Source organism: Cebus imitator, unplaced genomic scaffold (genome assembly GCF_001604975.1).
Source record: "Cebus imitator isolate Cc_AM_T3 unplaced genomic scaffold, Cebus_imitator-1.0 Scaffold536, whole genome shotgun sequence".
NCBI classification, from domain to species: domain Eukaryota; kingdom Metazoa; phylum Chordata; class Mammalia; order Primates; family Cebidae; genus Cebus; species Cebus imitator.
This window is the reverse complement of record NW_016107851.1, coordinates 98007-115946: the sequence shown is the minus strand read 5'-3', so window position 1 is coordinate 115946 and position 17940 is coordinate 98007. Positions and strand designations below refer to the sequence as shown.

General features: G+C 44.8%; 1 protein-coding gene across 4 annotated transcripts in view; it reads left to right on the top strand.

Moving 5' to 3' along the window:
- The window catches only part of SACS (sacsin molecular chaperone), a 98819-nt gene that overhangs the window by 41711 nt on the left and 39168 nt on the right, over window positions 1-17940 (top strand). For 3 of the 4 annotated variants that reach the window (XM_017514726.2, XM_017514722.2, XM_017514723.2), the window contains exons 3-4: window positions 11470-11620; window positions 17268-17355. In XM_017514726.2, coding sequence (XP_017370215.1) covers window positions 11470-11620; window positions 17268-17355 — 239 coding nt within the window. Of the gene's footprint in view, window positions 1-11222; window positions 11388-11469; window positions 11621-17267; window positions 17356-17940 lie in introns of those variants that run through there. The other variant, XM_017514724.2, reaches the window with a different exon arrangement.

Sequence of the window (17940 nt, the reverse complement as noted above, 5' to 3'; positions counted from 1 at the left end):
TTGGAGAAGAAAGGCTATGGGGCAGTGAGAACAGCTGGGGCCCTGAGCAGTGGTTTGAGTAAGGCACAGGAGGGAACTGTGTCAACACCAGCAGGCGGCAGTGGAGACAAACGATATTCATCGTGGCCAAACACCTTCATGGTGGCTGATTGGATGTGTTGGTAGAGGGTTTGCTGAGAATCACCAACCTTTATTACTCGCAATATTAATTTTGTAGCTATACTATCTTCAGATTATTTAAATGAAACTGGAAAATAGTCAGAAAACTGGAAAAGTGACAAAGGCTTAAAAGCCAAACATATGTATCACAGTTTTAATTACCAATGAATTTTAAAGTATGTCTTCTATCCAGCCTGGGCAACATGGTGAGACCTCGTCTCTACCAAAATAAATAATAAAATAAAATATAAAATAAAATAAGTTCTGCATGGTGCCGCACACCTGTAGTCCCAGTTACTCAGGAGACTGAGATGCGAAGATCACTTCAGCCCAGGAGTTCAAGGCTGCAGTGACCCATGATCACACCACTGTACTCCAGCCTGGCAGCAAAGCAAGACTCCATCTCAAAAAAAATAATAATAATAATAATATGTCTACTGAGCTATATTCTCTGCCCTACACGGTTTTCAAATTTATGAGTTCTTTACATAACTCACTTAGCCATTATATTTATAATGCTTAATTATAAATATAATTTCTATTTATAAATTATATTTTATAATTTATAGAAATAGTGAACAATCATGATTTGTTTAGATTTAGGATTTGTTGAGTCCTGAATAAAATATACATTTGAATATTATTATTATTTGCTTCCCTGATTAAACAATTTTGTTCTTGTTTATAAACAAATAAACACTTTTTTGTCATTTTATAACTATCTAATCTATCCTAAGCAACCCTATCAAGAGAACATTTGAAATGGTTTGGGAAATGAGCAAAATATAAGATTTTAACAGATGAAGCTTCAATTCAGTTGTAATAATGGAAAATCCATTTTGCTTTTCATGGATCCATTCCCAATTTTCCTTTAAAATCTCCCCTGACCTACAAAAAATTAGCTGGGCATGGTATCAGTTGCCTGTAATCCCAGCTACCTGGGAGGCTAAGGTAGAAGAATTGCTTAGAGTCTGGCAGGCGGAGATTGCAGTGAGCCAAGGTCGCACCACTGCACTCCAGCCTGGGCAACAAAGTGAGACTCCATCTCAAAACAAAACAAAACAAAAACCCCAAAAAACCCAAAACTCCCCTGACCTATTTCTAACTGGCCCTTTCTTTGTGTCCCCTCCAGTGGTGGACGCCTGCCAACAACTATAATTATTCTACAGAACGGCAAATGCGTGCAGCCGTTTATAGTCTCATCTGTTTGAGAAAGACTGTAGCACACTTCTCTTTTAATAACAGGCAAACAAAATAAATCGGGTGTTATTCTTCACAAGTGCAAAAACCTGTCATTTTGTGGATAGGGTTTCTATGATTCATTTTTCCCAGTTATTGTGGCAAAGGCTCTGCACAGCAATAAAATAATGATAACTCATTGAACTGGTCATTGACAATATCACCCTAAGTCCAAATATTTAGAAATGGGATTTAAAAAATTGTTTTTATTTTAAAAAATCTTTAATGAATATAAGCAAGTAATAGTAAAAATAAAATATGATAAATAAACTCATGTTTCTCAATTACTTCTGACCAGAGGATGTTAGTTTAATCAAATTAACTTGTAGGGATTCTATCTGAGACAGCCACCTCAAAACGAAATAAAGGGCAGTGTGTTTTCAGACAAGTAACTCCATCATCATTTGTGACTGTAATTAACTGAAGAGAAGTAGATAAGTGTAAGATCATACACTTTTTGCTGAATGTATATATCTCGATTCTGTAATTCATGCTTGTATATTGATCCTGTGTAGGTTAGTAGGAGTGTTTGCCTGTGTGTGTGTGTGTGTGTGTGTGTGTGTGTGTGTGTGTGTGTGTGTGTGTTTGCGCGCGCGCACGCGCGCCGCGCTTTGTGCTGTCTATGTCTGGCCAGACTCTGAGACTGCCAAGCGTTGGAAACCACAAAACAGTGACGACCCCAAGGAGACACCTCTGAACACTGGGCCCTGATGAGCGCTGAGCACGGTCTTTAGAATCTCAAGCAAAGGGTTGATTTCAGTCGCTTTACTCTAATTATAACGTTCCTGACTCTCTCTTTCATCATGTGTAAAGTAGAAACAATAATGCCTCAAGATTTCAGTGAAGATTAAATAAGATAGCGTTTATAAAGCATTTAAGGTTAAATAATAAGCATTTTTTTTGAGACGGGTCTCACTCTGTCACCCAGGCTGGAGTTCAGTGGCGCGGTCTTGGTGTCCAGGGTTCAAGGGGTTCTCGTGACTCAGCCTCCCAAGTAGCTGGGATTACAGGTGCGTGCTACCACACCTGGCTAATTTTTGTATTTTTAGTAGAGACAGAGTTTCACCATGTTGGCCAGGCTGGTCTCGAACTCCTGACCTTAGGTGATCTGCCCGCCTTGGTCTCCCAAAGTACTGGAATTACAGGCATGAGCCACCACACCTGGCTCTTGCAACATCTTATAGAACATATGGAAAGAGCATGAGCTGGCTATAACAGCATGTAGATTTAACTGAATCCGTGCTAATAATTAGTGGATTTTAATAGAAGCTCAGCTCCGGATACAATAGTAGGAAACTTACGACGTAAACTTGTGAAACGCTCCATCATAAAACTGATTACATTGAAAAAAGGAAACAGTATAAAAATGGAATAGAGAAAAAAATGCCAAAATACACTCTGATACACTTGCTCCTTTTTTCTGTATCTTCTAACTCTTGCTGCTCTTCCAATTAGTTCATCTCCCCTCTGCTTTTCCTTTATTTTTCTGAGTTGTTCTTGATGTTCTGCCCTTCTCTGTTCTCTACCAGGCTCCCTGGTAGTGCATCGAGGGTGTGACCTCAGCTCTCGCACCTGCTGCTGGGAGAGCTTGGACAGATCTAAACTCACTTTCTCACCTGTACAGCTGGACATGGTACCACCTTCCTCCCAGGCTTCTTGTGAGGTGGCAGGAGGCACTGACCTGGGCGGTGCTCAGTTCCTCTCCTATTCATTCATGTCATAAAATGGGAAGTACCCCTCAGTGCTGGGCACTGGTGTCCTAACAAAGGAGCCCGGTTCCTGTGCCCAGGGACTGCTCACCTTGAGGCACAGCAGCCAGGCAGGAGTTACACGAGGGTGGGTTCCTCACGTTCCCCTCACTCTGGGCTTCTTCTTCCTCTTCCTTCCCTTCTGCACTGGCACCTGAACATGCAAGGCCAGTGCTGGAAAATATGGGGAGCAGGCAAAGGGAGTCTTGTGCACCTCAAATCTCTTCCCCTCAACCTCACCTCCCTCTCCGAGGTGCCCTACTCTTTTCTTCACTCTGTCCCCAGTTCTGTGGGGTTCAGTAAACGCTAACTGTGCACATTGCTTGTGGAGCCGACACTCTGCTGGATGCTGAGAAAGTGAAGATAATGGGAATTACAGCAACACCTCTGCCTGTGAGGACACTGAGTAAGAACAGCAATAATAATAAAACTGTCACTAGTTGAGCTCTTAGTAGGCATCAAACACTTCTTACTGGCCGGGCATGTGGTAGCTCATGCCTATAATCCCAGCACTTTGGGAGGCCGAGGCAGGCAGATCATGAGGTCAGGAGACCAGCCTGGCCAATCTGGTGAAACCCCGCCTCTACTAAAAAACATCAAAATTAGCCGGGCATGGTGGCACACGCCTGTAGTCCCAGCTACTAGGGAGGCTGAGGCCAGAGAATCGCTTGAATCCGGGAGGTGGGGGTTGCAGTGAACCAAGAACGTGTCACTGCACTCCAGCCTGGGAGATGGAGGGAGACTCTATTGAAAAAAAAAATGTTGCAAGAGAGGATGCTTAATGGTCATGGATGTAAGAGGAACTCACAAACCTCCTGTGGTTTTAATGTTCCTTGAAATGGTGGGTGCAGCTCAAGACATGTCCCTACACTATCTGGAAGCCCGAGTCACGTTTTTCCTTTCTAAGGCTAAGTCCTCTCGCATTACTCACTGACTTATGTAACTGTGACTGTATTTCCAGCCCTCACTGGTTAATTTTGCTTTGGCAGAGCTGTCTTTGAATAACCCAGAATTTCTGGCAACCAGACAACAAACTCTCATTATAAATGACCAGTAGATTCAAAAGCATCATGTAAAGTCTGTACAATCCTGCTTTCTCCTAATGTGTACAGCACTCTAGGGAATTCATAATGCCCTATTTGGAAGGAGAAAAGGCAGAAATGCTGACTCAGAAACATGACCTCATTTCCCAAAGCATGTTTAATGTTGCTAAAAACAAAAGCAAAGCAATTGTGTCTACCTGAACACAAAGAGAAGAAAAGTTTTGTCATTTTTCTGGCGTATGGTGATTGAATGTGGCCTGTCCAATAAATTCCACTTGGACCAGGGGAATATCCCATAGAAGATCTAGTCTTGGGACTTCTCCATGCCAGGCACGGATGTTGGAGCCGGGATCCAGGTGCCCTGTACTTGGTTCACTCCTGGCTCAGAAGGAGACAAGGCCAGGAGGAGCGGGCCAGGGGGTGGATGGGAGGCTTGCAGTGCTGGTGCCTCTTGGAGCACCTTGTCCCCACATCCCCCCTCCCCGCCACAGATGCTGGGGCTGAGATTGATTCTGAAGGACGAGTGGGCACCGGGGAAGGAAGGAACACATAGGCACAGGCCATAGGAGAGCTCTGAGAGTGAATGTGAAGCTGGAGCCTGGGTGCAAATGTGGTGAGGAAGAAAGGCAAGTGGAGTGCACTGGATGTTCTGATAAGATTTTACTTTATCCTGCTGACGTATGTATTTGGGAGCAAAGATGTCCGTTTGGACCACTCTGGTAGTGGACTGAGAGCACTGTAGGGAGAGAGTGAAATGAACAAACCAGCCACTAGGCTCCACAGAAAAACCAAGATTTTTCATTCCGTGTTTTCATTCAAATGGTTTTGGGCTCAGAGGTGGTGGTCCAGGAAAATCCTTTGCATTCACATCAGCTACATTGGTAATTTGCTTCAGGTGTAATTCACATACCATAAAATTTACCATTTTAAAGGGTACAATTCAGCCAGCTTTAAGGATGTTTGCAAAATTGTGCACACTTCACCACTGTCTAATTCCAGAACATTTCCACCATCCCCCAAAGAAACTCTACACCCCTTAGCACTGCCTCCTCATTCTCTCTCCCCGCAGCCCCATTAAGCTACCTTCTGTCTATGGTTTTGCCAATTCTGCACATGTTATATAAATGGAATCAAACAATATGTGGTCTTTAGTGACTGGCTTCTTTCACTTAGCAGAATGTCTGCAAGGGTCTCCCATATTGTAGCATGATTCACTACTCCATCGAATTCTACCATGAGTTTGTAGTTTTTCTTCCAAGAAAACCAAGAATTGTACAATAGCACAGAGGCAGAAGATATCCAGGGTGTCAGGCATGGAAGTCCAGGGTGCAGGCAGGAGCGAACATTCATTCATTCACAAATTCAGAAATATTTATTGAGTACCTTTGGTGGTACGGACTGAATGTTTGTGCCTCTCCATCATTGATATGCGGAAGCCCTAACCTTTGATGGGATGGTATTGGGAGGTAGGCATTTAGGAGGCGATTGGGTTAGATGAGATCATGAGGGTGGGCCTCTGTAATGGAATGGTACCCCTATAAGAAGATACTCCAGAGAGCTTGCTTTCTCTCTTTCCCTACACTCACACAAAGAAGGCGTCATGTGAGTAAAATCAACAGAAGAGGCATCAGAATAAAATATGCCTTACCTGGACCTTGATCTTGGACTTACAGCCTCCAGAACTGTGAGGAATAAAATTCTGTTGTGTAAGACACTTGGCTGATGACATTTTGTTATGGCGTTCTGAGCAGACTGAGACATTACGTATGCCAGGCCCTGTATTCTAGGTACTGGGGAGAGAGTGGCTTTGCTCTTATGGAGCATACAACATAGTGGGTTGAGATAGATGCTGCACAGAGAAATAACTGAACATATCAGGTGATGCGTACTGTGGAGAGGTGTCAGGTGAGTAGACGGGGTGAGAAGTACTGGAATGGCATTGGGAATGTCGTGGTTTCTCGGAAGACCTCCAGGAAAAGATGACACCTGAGTGCAGACATGAAGGAGCTGAGGGAGTGAGAAGTGCCATCTGGAAGAAGATTGGGCAAAGCCGGGGGAATAGCAAGTGCACAGACCTGGGCCAGGGTGCGGGCTTTGGTGTTCAAGAACCAAAGCGTGCCAAGTGTGTCTGTGGTGGAGTGAGCTGGGGGCGTGGGGGATGAGGCTGGGAAGAGCGGGACTGGCCACTAAGGCCTTGTAAGCTAAGGTCTCTGCCTCTCACTCTGAGTGACATGGAAGCTCCAAGTGCAGAATTTTTCATCTTCGGCTCTCCACTTAGTGATTTTGCTCTAGTTCTCTCCAGCCACACCTCCCTGAAGGTGCCACCTGTGGTCTTCTCAAGGCTGCTCAGTCTTCCTCAAGGTGCCACCTGCAGTCTTCATTCCTGGTGATCCAAATGAACTGGATCACCAATTTATTTCACATATCATCATGAGCTGAACTCAAAGTTGTCCAAACAGTATTTGTAGTTGAATATTTGTTCCCATAAAAACCTAAGGACAGGAGAAAGGAGCCGCTGATGGGCAGGGGGAAGTTGTGTGGGGAGCAGGGTGTGGGGAGAGGGGAGGTGTGGGAGTGCCCCAGGGAAGCATAAAGCCAGTGGGGAACCAGTAAAGCCGACTTGGGAAAATCACTTGTCTGTTCTTTCAAGATGAAGTGAATCTGATGGGAAGCTGTAATGGAGAGGGTTTATCAATTATAGCGAGGTTAGTAGCATAGGACCAAGAGCCTCTTTTAGATACATGTAGAGATGTGTGACTTTCCTCCACCTGAGGCAAAAGTTATGGATGGCGCCATGTGACATTCTATTCTGCTCTTCCGTCACGGGTCTGGGATGCCACCTGCCATCCCTCTCCCGATTGCTGTGTGTGTCCTGCCATACCTCCATGGGGCATTTCAGGTGTGACAGGAGCCCTGTGGAAATACGGAGGCTTCTTCTCATTTATCTTGTGCAGACCTCTCTGTGCACCGACAATTGGAAGTCCCATGCCAGCATCCACCAGTGATCACAGTTCATTATGACTCAGAGCACCTGTCTTGTGTTAAGACCTCTTTTAGGTTGTGAGAAACAAAATAGACACCAATTCCAAACCTGGCTTTGTGGCAGTTTGGGAAATGAATTGGAGAGGAGGCAACTCGAGGAGGCAGCACAATTTGGAGGCGGTTACGCTGATGTGGAGCAAAGACGATGACAGCGTGAACCACAGCAGCGGCTCCGGGCCCCTTGCTTCTCACACAGGCTTTTTCTGGGCAATATCAGCTTCCTGCGTTTTACACAGGCCTCTGCTCAAAGGAGCTCTCTAACCACCTGTCTTCTTTGCTCTGTTATCTTGCCCTGCCCCCTTAAATAGTACTTATTCCTATCTGACATCATAGGAGGAATTTATATATTATTTGTCGGTATGTTTATCGTTTGACTTCCTTTCCCAGGATGTAAGCAGGAGATTAGGAGCTTTGGTCATTTTTTTGTCTTTAATAAAATATATTATTGATTGTAGTCTGGGCAACATAGGGAGACCCCGTCCCTATAAAAAATAAAATAATTAATCAGGTATAGTGGTGTGCACCTGTTGTCCCAGTGACTCTGGAGGCTGAAGTGGGAGGATCACTTGAGCCCAGGAGGTGGAGGCTGCAGAGAGCTGTAATATGCCATTGCACTTCAGCCTGGGCAATGGAGCAACACCTTGTCTCAAAAAAAGAAAAAAAAAAAAGAGGACAGTATTGATTTAATAACTACTGTGAGTCCAGGCCTTGACGGGGTGGGAAGAGCCTGCAGCTGGAGTCTGGCCTGCTGCCCGTCCTGCTCTGCCACTTCCCAGCTGTGCCTTTGGGCAGGTCATTTCACCCCTCTGACCCTCAAGGTCTTCACAAAAGTTGGATTCCTACTTCTTTTTTGAGGGAACTCATGTACTTCGTGATGGTTTTTGTCAAAATAATCCTGTCACGTATTGGATAACATACACTAGAAACTATCGTTCTATGCTTAGAATCTAGAAAACAAATCCCACAGAATATGGGGACTCTCTCCGTAAGACTGATGATGAATGCCTTGTTAGCAATATTTTGTCACTTTGGCCTTGTTCAATTACTGGTTGCCCAAGTTCATCTGTGCTTCTCATTGATTTTTTTTAGTGTTTCTGAGCTAACATTAAAAAATTAGTATTTTTAAATTGTAAAATACACATACAACCTACCACATCGACCATTTTAAAGCATACAGCTCAGTGATTTAAAATATATTCATAATGTGCAAACATCAATACCATCCATCTCTAGAAGTCTTCCATCTTGTAAAGCGGAAATTCTGTCCTTATTAAACAACTACTTAGGGACTTTGTTTTATTCATTGTGGTATTCTTGGCATTCTGTATTTCCCATGCCGAGTAACCCTTACAAATGCATCCTGAAGACACTTTGAATTTTAGATGTTCAAAGCTTCTTCCCACTCGCCTCCTTCCCCAGAGGCATCCAATCTACTTCTACTGAATACCTCTTGGTGAAGTCATCCTTTCTCTCTCAAGTCTTTCTTTTTTTTTTTTTTTTGAGGCGGAGTTTCACTCTCGTTACCCAGGCTGGAGTGCAATGGCGCGATCTCGGCTCACCACAACCTCCACCTCCTGGGTTCAGGCAATTCTCCTGCCTCAGCCTCCTGAGTAGCTGGGATTACAGGCACGCACCACCATGCCCAGCTAATTTTTTGTATTTTTAGTAGAGACGGGGTTTCACCATGTTGACCAGGATGGTCTCGATCTCTTGACCTCATGATCCACCTGCCTCGGCCTCCCAAAGTGCTGGGATTACAGGCTTGAGCCACTGCGCCCGGCTCTCTCTCAAGTCTTTACCGCCACCCCTAGGTTCCACTGTCATCACATCCTGTTTGCTTGGCCCCCAAGAAACAGCGTAGAACCAGGAGTTTATTGTGAAGTCTTTTAATTGAAAGATTTAGGGGTGAAGGATTTGTCCTGGTTATGCTTTGACGCTACGGCAAGAGCTGGTTTCCAGGCCTTGGGGACAGCTGTGTGGCCCAGAGAGAGAGCTCACTTGATAGAAGAGAGCTCAGACCCTTTCCATTTGTTGATATTCTAATATGTTTGCTTGTACAGTCTTGTTTGATTATAGAAGTACATTTTTTTTTTGGAGGCAAGAGTTTTGTTCTGTTGCCAAAGCTGGAGTGCAGTGGTGGGATCTTGGTTCACTGCAACCTTCACCTCCTGGGCTCAAGCAATTCTCCTGCCTCAGCCTCCCAAGTAGCTGGGCTTACAGGTGTGTGCCACCACACCCAGATAAATTTTGTATTTTTAGTAGAGACAGGGTATCACCATTTTGGCCAGGCTGGTCTTGAACTCCTGACCTCAAGTGATCCACCTGCCTTGGCCTACCAAATTGCTGGTATTACAGATGTGAGCCACTGCACCCTGCAAAGAAGTACATATTTGCCCTTTAGGGTTTTCTGGCCTTGGCTTTATATTGAATCACCATATTCTCCTCTAATTGACAGAGCATATTTACTTACTCTTCCCAAGTAGGAAGAGGCATGCATGACTTCCATCATTCCCTTTTTAACTGTGGTAAGAAAGATGGGACAGCTATAGAACATTCTCTGAATTTACTACTGATGATGAGCTCCGAGTAATAATATTTTTTGGGGGAAAGGGAGAAGTGGCAATTTAATTATTATCTATTTTTGGTGACAACTCTAAAATTTAATTCTGTTCTACTCAAGGTATTTAAAATAAGAAGCACAAGGCCCAGTGCGATGGCTGACGTCTGTAATACCAGGACTTTGGGAGGCCGAGGTGGTTAGATCACAAGGCCAGGAGATCGAGACCATCCTGGCCAACATGGTGAAACAATGTCTTTACTAAAAATACAAAAATTAGCTGGATATGGTGGCACATCCCAGCTACTCGGGAGGCTGAGGCACAAGAATCGCTTGAATCCAGGACGTAGAGGTTGCAGTGAGCTGAGATCATGACACTGCACTGCAGCCTGGCCACAGAGCGAGACTCTGTCTCAAAAAAGAAAAAAAAAAAAAAAAGCACACAAGTTTATTTGTTCATGAAAAAGACTTTTAATTTTTTTTTTTTTTTTTTTTTTTTTTTTTTTTTTTTTTTTTTTTTTGGCAATGTGTATCATACCTATGAGAAATAAGCCAAAGGAACAGCCTGAGGTTTCCCAAAGTCTCTAAGCTTCACAAGCTTTCAAATTACAAGGGAACTTTCCTTTTCGTGGGGCGATTTAATCAACTCTAAGATGATGTTCCTGCTTTCAAGGAGCTTGCGGTTAGATGGGAAGACATTCAGGCTACCAACAAGATAGTGTTGTCAAAATAAATTACAAATATTTATAACATGTCATAGGATATATTTGTGTGCATTCTGATCTTTGCCGCTGGCTCGCCTTCCTCCAGCAAACTGAGGCACTGATTCTACTTCTGTGCCTCAAAAACCGACACAGAACGAAACCATGGAAGACACCTGTGTTCTGTAACCAGCACGTTCTCGGAGGCCACGATAGATCTTACTGGAGATGCTTCTATGGAATGAAAGTCATTAGAGTTGAAGGAGACATAGGCCCTAGAAATACCTAGTTCTGCATTTCAATGCACTGTTGAGCTCTAAAAGGGACAATGCACCTGTCCTTTAGATGTACGCTCTGGAGATATCCTTGCTGGGTTTGCCTTCTGGCAGAGGCGCCTCTGCAGGCGGGGCGGGGCCTGGTGGGGGAGTGGGGCGGGGCGGCTCCTTCGCTAACTGTCTGGATTGGGCGAGGAGGCCACCCCCCGGCGGGCGGAGCCTGGTGGGCGAATGGGGAGGGGCGGCTCCTTCGCTAACTGTCCGGATTGGGCAAGACGGAGCCTGACTGGGCGGGGCCTGGATGGGCGCTCCCTTGGGCGCGGGAGAGGCGGGGCGGCGCCTCGGCTAACGGTGCTGGCGGGTGGGCGCGTGCCCGCGGGCGGCGCCTGCCGAGCCCCGAGTGGGCCGTGAGCGCGCCGCCCCCGCCCCCGCCTGCTCCTCAGCCGCCTCGGCTTCCTCTCGCGTTTCCCCTGAGCGCGGGCTGCTGCGTCCGGGGCTGCGCCATGCGGATCCCGTCCTCTCTGCCCGCGCGGGGCCTGTGGGCGCGGCGGGGCCGGCCGTAAGCAGGCGCCTGCGTCCGGGGCGGGCGTGAGCCGCGACTGAGGCGCCGCGATGGGGGAGAGGTAACGCGGGCCGAGGCCTGGCGGGCGCCGGGCGGGCGGGTGGTCGCCGCGGCCCGGCTGAGCGTCCCTTTGCTTTCCACAGGTGGGTCCGGGTGACCGTGCTCTCCGGCTGCGTGGGCTGCAGGACCGTGGCGGCGCTGGCGTCCTGGACCGCGCGCGACGTGAAGGAGCGCATCTTCGCCGAGACCGGCTTCCCGGTGCCGGAGCAGCGGCTGTGGCACGGCGGCCGCGAGGTAGGCGGCGGCTGGGGGCGCCGGGCTGGGCTCTGCCGCGCGGAAGAACGGCGGGCGCGCGGGGCGCGGGGCGGCCGGCGCGAGTGACTCGGGCATCGTGGCCGCCTGTGCCTATCCCGAGTTGTGGCTTTTCATCCCCTGCCGTTTCCACTTGCACCCCCGACCCCGAACCCTCCCATTTCGTCTGAATCTTCACTTTCTGAAACTCAAGACAGTTTTTTTTAGACATCATCATTGAAGTGACTTAATCATTACTCATTTTTTTCTGTTTATGTAATACGTTTAAGTGGAATGCTGTCAGTATCTTCACCTTTGATATCTTGGAAGTTGTTTCTCCATTTTTGGATACAGAAATTTAGCTCTGAAAGAATCTTTAGAGATAACTTGATTTAGAACCTATTCTCTTGGGGAGTAAACTTATTAACACTTCTAAAGGGCAAATGACTTGAAGGACAGAATTTTGGAAAACAAGAATATTTCATATTGTCATGTATTCTTTAAGTTTGGTAAAAATTGTATGGCTTTTTTGAAGGGGGAGTTTAATTGAAGACATTTTACTGACAGTTAACTTTTAAAACAAATTCTTTTATTCTAATAAACAACTGCATATGATAACATTTCCAGCATTTAAAAGAGTCACAAGGAGCTGAACAAATAATCGAAGGAGTACTTGAGTGTATAGGATGACATTTCAAGTGTTGGGCTTCCTTAAGACCCGATACAAATATTATTGATGAAGGAGTTGGTATCTGTGATTTTTCCTCCTTCAGTGTAATCCTGACCTTCTGTGTACTTGAGTCAGTTTTCTGGTCCTTTGCGCTCCTTGACCCACATTTATTATTTGTTGTCATGCTCCTCGGGCGATTGATCAGTCCTCTGATCAGTTCCCCAAGGTGTTCATTGGCATGCAGTCACTGACTTGGTTGAAGGCTTTATTATTTACTTTTACTCTTTTAAAGAGTTCAGCTTTTTACTGAACATGCTGTAAAAGAGGTTGGGTCAAAAAGTCCAAAGCCGTGTCATCACCAGAGTCCTCAGATTCTTTGTGTCCACTTCCTTCTGCTCAGCTGGAGCAGCAGCAGTGGAGGGACAGGACCACCTGTGGATGAAGCACTAGCTGCTAGAGCAGGTCCTCCAGCCCCTGCATTGCAGAGGAGGCTCCTGATGTTGACATTGGTTGGTCAGAGCCTCTGCAAACAAGCCACGCCAAAAAGGTTCAGCATATCCCCCAACCGCTTTAATGAGGGCATTGACCTTAACCTCCATGATGGACATGCATCCTAGTGTAGAATGAGGGCCCAGTGGAGTCTGCAAGTGCAAGCACCGAGACAGAGGCATTCGAGTGCTGGGCTAGCGCAGCTGGGCCGGTGCTAGTCACTGGATGAAGTGGGGGCCTCACCCCAGCATGGCCTTAGCTTCTTTGGAAGGAATGGACCCCTTGGTGGCAGTTGAGGAGAGGCTGATTGAGGACTTCAGACAGACTTGAGAAGGAGCAAAGTTTGTCATTCTTACTCCTTTCTCCATGCCTGCCCACATCTCTTAACCTTCTCCTGGGTCTGCACCCACTTCTTTGGTTCCTCCTCTGGTTGTACTTGGTTATCTTGTCCCCTAGCCTTGCCCCTAGAAAGGCTCAGCTGTGGCTAGCCTTGCCATTAGAAGTGTTTTCGCAGGTGTCTGTGCAAAGCATGGTTATGGGATGGTGAAAGCGGCAGGGTGTGTAGAGTGTTTGGGATTGGAGGCTGTGGGTAGACAGGGGTCTAAGTAGGATCCCTCTGTCTTGGTATGAGATCATGAGGTTCTGGACTGTGGCTGTGAAGGTGAAACTGAAGGAAAGGATAAACAAGAGACTTTGTGAAAGGCAAAATTGCCACAGTTTGGGCAGTTTGGTACCATATGGATGTGGACGTGGAGGATGGGTGTAGAATAAGGTGGAAGGTCTTGCCAACAATGTTGGCAAGCTTTGAGTCAGACCAGGAAAATAAGGGTTTAATCATTAGAGATAAGCACCTACAGAGGGGAAGTGTGGTGACTAGTTTGCTTTTATATATAGTTCAGCTGTTGGTGAGATGTAACGAAGCATCTAGGAAACTGCAGGAAATGGAGAGGTGGGTGCCTTAGGTCCTACTTCCTGTCCTGCCTGTGTGTATATGACAGATGCCAAATTAATTCATGTGTTGGGGCCAGATTTTTTATGTCTAATATGAATGAGATGAAGCTAATTCTAACCAATCCTAAAGTCTCTGCTAGATAGTGATATTCAGTAGGCAGCTGCAAATCTGGAACTGCAACTCAAGGGAGAGAGGTCAGGCTGGAGATAGTGACTGATGCTGGTCAGGCACATTGCTCCTTCTGTAGTTTGGTAAAATTTGTTGAGATTATGCTTATCGTTTATTGAGCCGCTGCATTAGAGATACTGTCCTATGAATGAGGGATTTGTCTTGGAGTAGGTGTGCTGTGCCACTACTTACAGTATAACGTTAATTTTTTAAACTTTTTTTTCCCTCTTAGGGATTGGACTTTAATGTTTATAGTTTATTTGAGCCTAATTTGATTCTTGGTGCTTTTAGGGGTGAAGACTCTACAGGAGTTCTTAGTTACAGAGAATCTTTGTGCACTGGCTTTCTCAGTGCTGGTTGTAATAGTTTTGTACTTGGGATATGGGTAAATTCAGTCTCCTATGGGGTCGGAAGGGCAGGGATCTCTTAAAGCTTGTTTTCTCGTGGCATACACTTTATTTATTTAATTTTCTTCAGCATTTTATTTACTTAGTTGATGATTCAGGCTTCAGCCCTCTAAGGGAGGTATCCCTGGGTAGGTACTGGTTATGGCTAAGGCAGGTGGATAGATGCAATATCCAATGGGAGCAGAGGTCCCAGGCTCGAAGAAAGTGGCTGCGGGAGCCCTCATCTAGATGTGCTGAAGTTTTATCAGGGTGAAGACTAGGAGCTACCTCAGTTCCCCTGCCAGGCCAGCAGGAAAGCTGTCTAACTCACAGCCTCACTCCTGTCCCAGTGTTCCAGTTATTCAGATCAGATAGGCACCTCTTTTCATCTGTAGGAATGTTGGTGTTGCAAGTAGAGAGGAATTGTGACTCTGCCTTTCCTGCAGGCCTGAAACTGGGGAGTGTTTCCCCCTGTGAAGCTGCACTCACCATGGATTGTTCCAGGAAGGGTGTCTATAGGTGCATCCTCTGTCGCCCAGGGTGGAGTGCAGGGACATGATTTTAGCTCACTGCAGCCTTGAACTCCTGGGCTCATGCAATCCTCCTGCCTCAGCCTCCTGAGTAGCTGGGAGTATTGGTATAAACCACTGCATCCAGCTAATTAAAAAAACTTTTTTTAGGCGAGACGTGGTGGCTCATGCCTGTAATCCCAGAACTTTGGGAGACTGAGGCAGGCGAATCACGAGGTCAGGAGATGGAGACCATCCTGGCCAACAGGGTGATACCCCGTCTCTACTAAAAATACAAAAATTAGCCGGGTGTAGTAGCTGCTTGGGAGGCTGAGGTGGGAGAATTGCTTGAACCTGGGAGGTGGAGGTTGCAGTGAGCCAAGATTGCGCCACTGCACTCCAGTCTTTTTTTTTTTTTAAAAATAGAGACAGCATCTGTGTTGTCCAGGCTGGGACTTTCTTTTAATAAGTATTTGACTAACAATAGAATGATCATTTATGATGATATCATTCAACCAGAGAACAAGAACAGTGTACTTACCTCTGTGCATCTTCTCCCCAGCCTGTATGCCTGTCTCTCTTCCCTAACCCCTTTGTGCTGATTATTCTTGTGCCTTTTTGGTAGTTTTAATAGTTCTATAAATGTATGCATGTGGGTATGTAATTATGTTTAAACGGATATGTGTTATGTTTGTGTATATGAGTGCATATATGTTTGTATGTGTAACCTGAGTATATAACCTAAACAACATGTTATTTACATTTAGTTGTTTTTAAACTTTATAAGAAACATTCTGTATGTAGCAACTTAGAGCCAGCTTATCTTATGCAGTCATATTATTATTCATCTAAATTTGTGTGCAGTTTAGTTAATTCATTTTTAATTGGTCTATAATAGTCATTTATATGTCACAGAATTTGGGTTGTTTCTAAATTTTTGTTGTGAACAATGGTCTTCTTGTCTTTTTTTCTGTTTGCCGAAGTACCTGTGCAACAAAGAGTCAACTAGTTTTTATAGGCTTGCTTTAAGATTTAGTGGGAATATTTGCATGAAAGTGCTTTATAAGCTGGGACGTGTAACAGCCTACTCAGCTTTGTGTTTTAGAGACGGGGACTAGAATGAAGATGATGTACTGAAAGTAAGGAGACCAGATGGGGAGTTGTTATAAAAATCCAAGAGATGTTAAGAGTCTGTGCATCCGGACATTGTGAAGAGCAAGTTAGATTTGAGAGAGACTGGAGGATGGACATGCCGGGATCCAGAGATTAACTGGACATGTGTTTTGGAGGGAGAGACACATTTTCTCTGGCCTTTCTCTGTCCTAGCTGAAATGTCTAGGTAGATGGTGACACTATTAACTGAGATACAGAAGAGACAGGAGATACGTATTGGAAGGAAAGTGAGTGAGTTCACCTTTTGACAGGTTGAGCTTTAGAACCTTGGAGGGCATCAGTGTGAGAATGTGGTGGAAAGTCAAAAGTATTGAATTTTGAAATGGTAAGGGATGGCCTTCACACCCTGCCAGGGAAGGGTCAGTTAGGAAGGTCGTCCTTCTAGTGAGCTTTTGAATCATGTTTTGCAGATTGTTGACCTGTGAGAGGTCACTGTGTAGGAACACTGAGGGAGGGACCCTGATGGGGAAAAGGTTGATCTGGCTTCAGATTATTTATGTTATTTTTTTTTTAAAAAAAGCACTCTGTTATACTGCTCCTGTGGGTTATAGTAACATGTTGCGCCCTGCCTTTATGAGAAACAGAAGAATTGCCAAAAAGAAAGCAAACCTCAAGGCATTTTTCAGGAAAGTTATAGACCAAAGCAGCTCAGGCTGGGAAGCCTCATTCTTCCTTTCATTCTGCATCACACTTTTTGTTTTTGTTTTTTCCCAAAATATGTCTAGGAATACTTAACAGTGTTTTCCAAAATATGTCTAGGAATACTTTCCCATAGGGTGTTCTTTCATAATAAAGAAAAAAACTTCTGCTAAAATTTGGGAAATACTATTTAGTATAATTGTTTCTAAGAAAGTTACCATGTGTGTGAATGTGTTAAGTTTCCTGAAAACCAAATTATTCCAACTAATTTAAAAACAGAATTCTTTTTGGTCCTCTAATATGTGTTAAGATCTCATGAAGCCTTGTTATTAGCAGTACACTTTGGAAATGTTGATCAGAAGAATGATTTTGTTTATGTTAATGATCCTGGTTTATCATTTAAAAATTTAAATTATGTTAATGGAGAAATATATTTATTTGTATCTATTTGTAATCAATTAGGAAAAATCTTTTAATCCCTTAAATTTTTAAATAAAGTTTTTTACTAAATCTCTGTTCTCTGGAATATTCACTTCTCCAGACAACTTACTTCCTGATAAGAAGATATTACAAGCATTACTTAAGTGAAAAAATTCGATAGAATGTTTTGAATTTACAGTATTAGAGACTGTATTGTTTTTCATAAATCTTTTCTTTTTTTCAGTTATCTGACTGGATCAAGATTGGAGATCTGACTTCTAAAAATTGTCATCTTTTTGTAAACCTTCAATCAAAAGGCTTAAAAGGGGGAGGTAAAATACTGACTTTACCAGAAGTATATGCCATGTTGTCTTGCATAAAGATTGAGTTTGTTAGTTTTTTGAGACTGAGTCTTGCTCTATCGCCCTGGCGTGGGTGCAGTGGCGCAGTCACAGCTCACTGCAACCTCTGCCTCCTGGGTTCAAGTGATTCTTGTCCCTCAGCCTCTGTTCAAGTAATTCTCGTGCCTCAGCCTCCCGAGTAGCTGGATTACAGGTGCCTGCCACCATGCCCAGCTGATTTTTGTATTTTTAGTAGAGATAGAGTTTCACCATGTTGGCCAGGCTGGTCTCAAATTCCTGACCTCAAATGATCCACCTGATTTGGACCCCTAAAGTGCTGGGATTACAGGCATGAACCACCACTCCTGGCCAAGATTGAGTTTTAGCAAAGAAGCAGGGAGTAGAATGGTGGTTGCCAGAGGGTAGGGGGAGGGAGAAATGAGGAGACATGGGTCAAGCGTACAAAGTTTGCTATACAATTAAATAAGATCTGGAGATCTACTGTACAATATAGGGCCCATGAGTAACAGTACTGTATTGTGTACTTTAAAACTTGCCAAGAGGATAGATCTGATG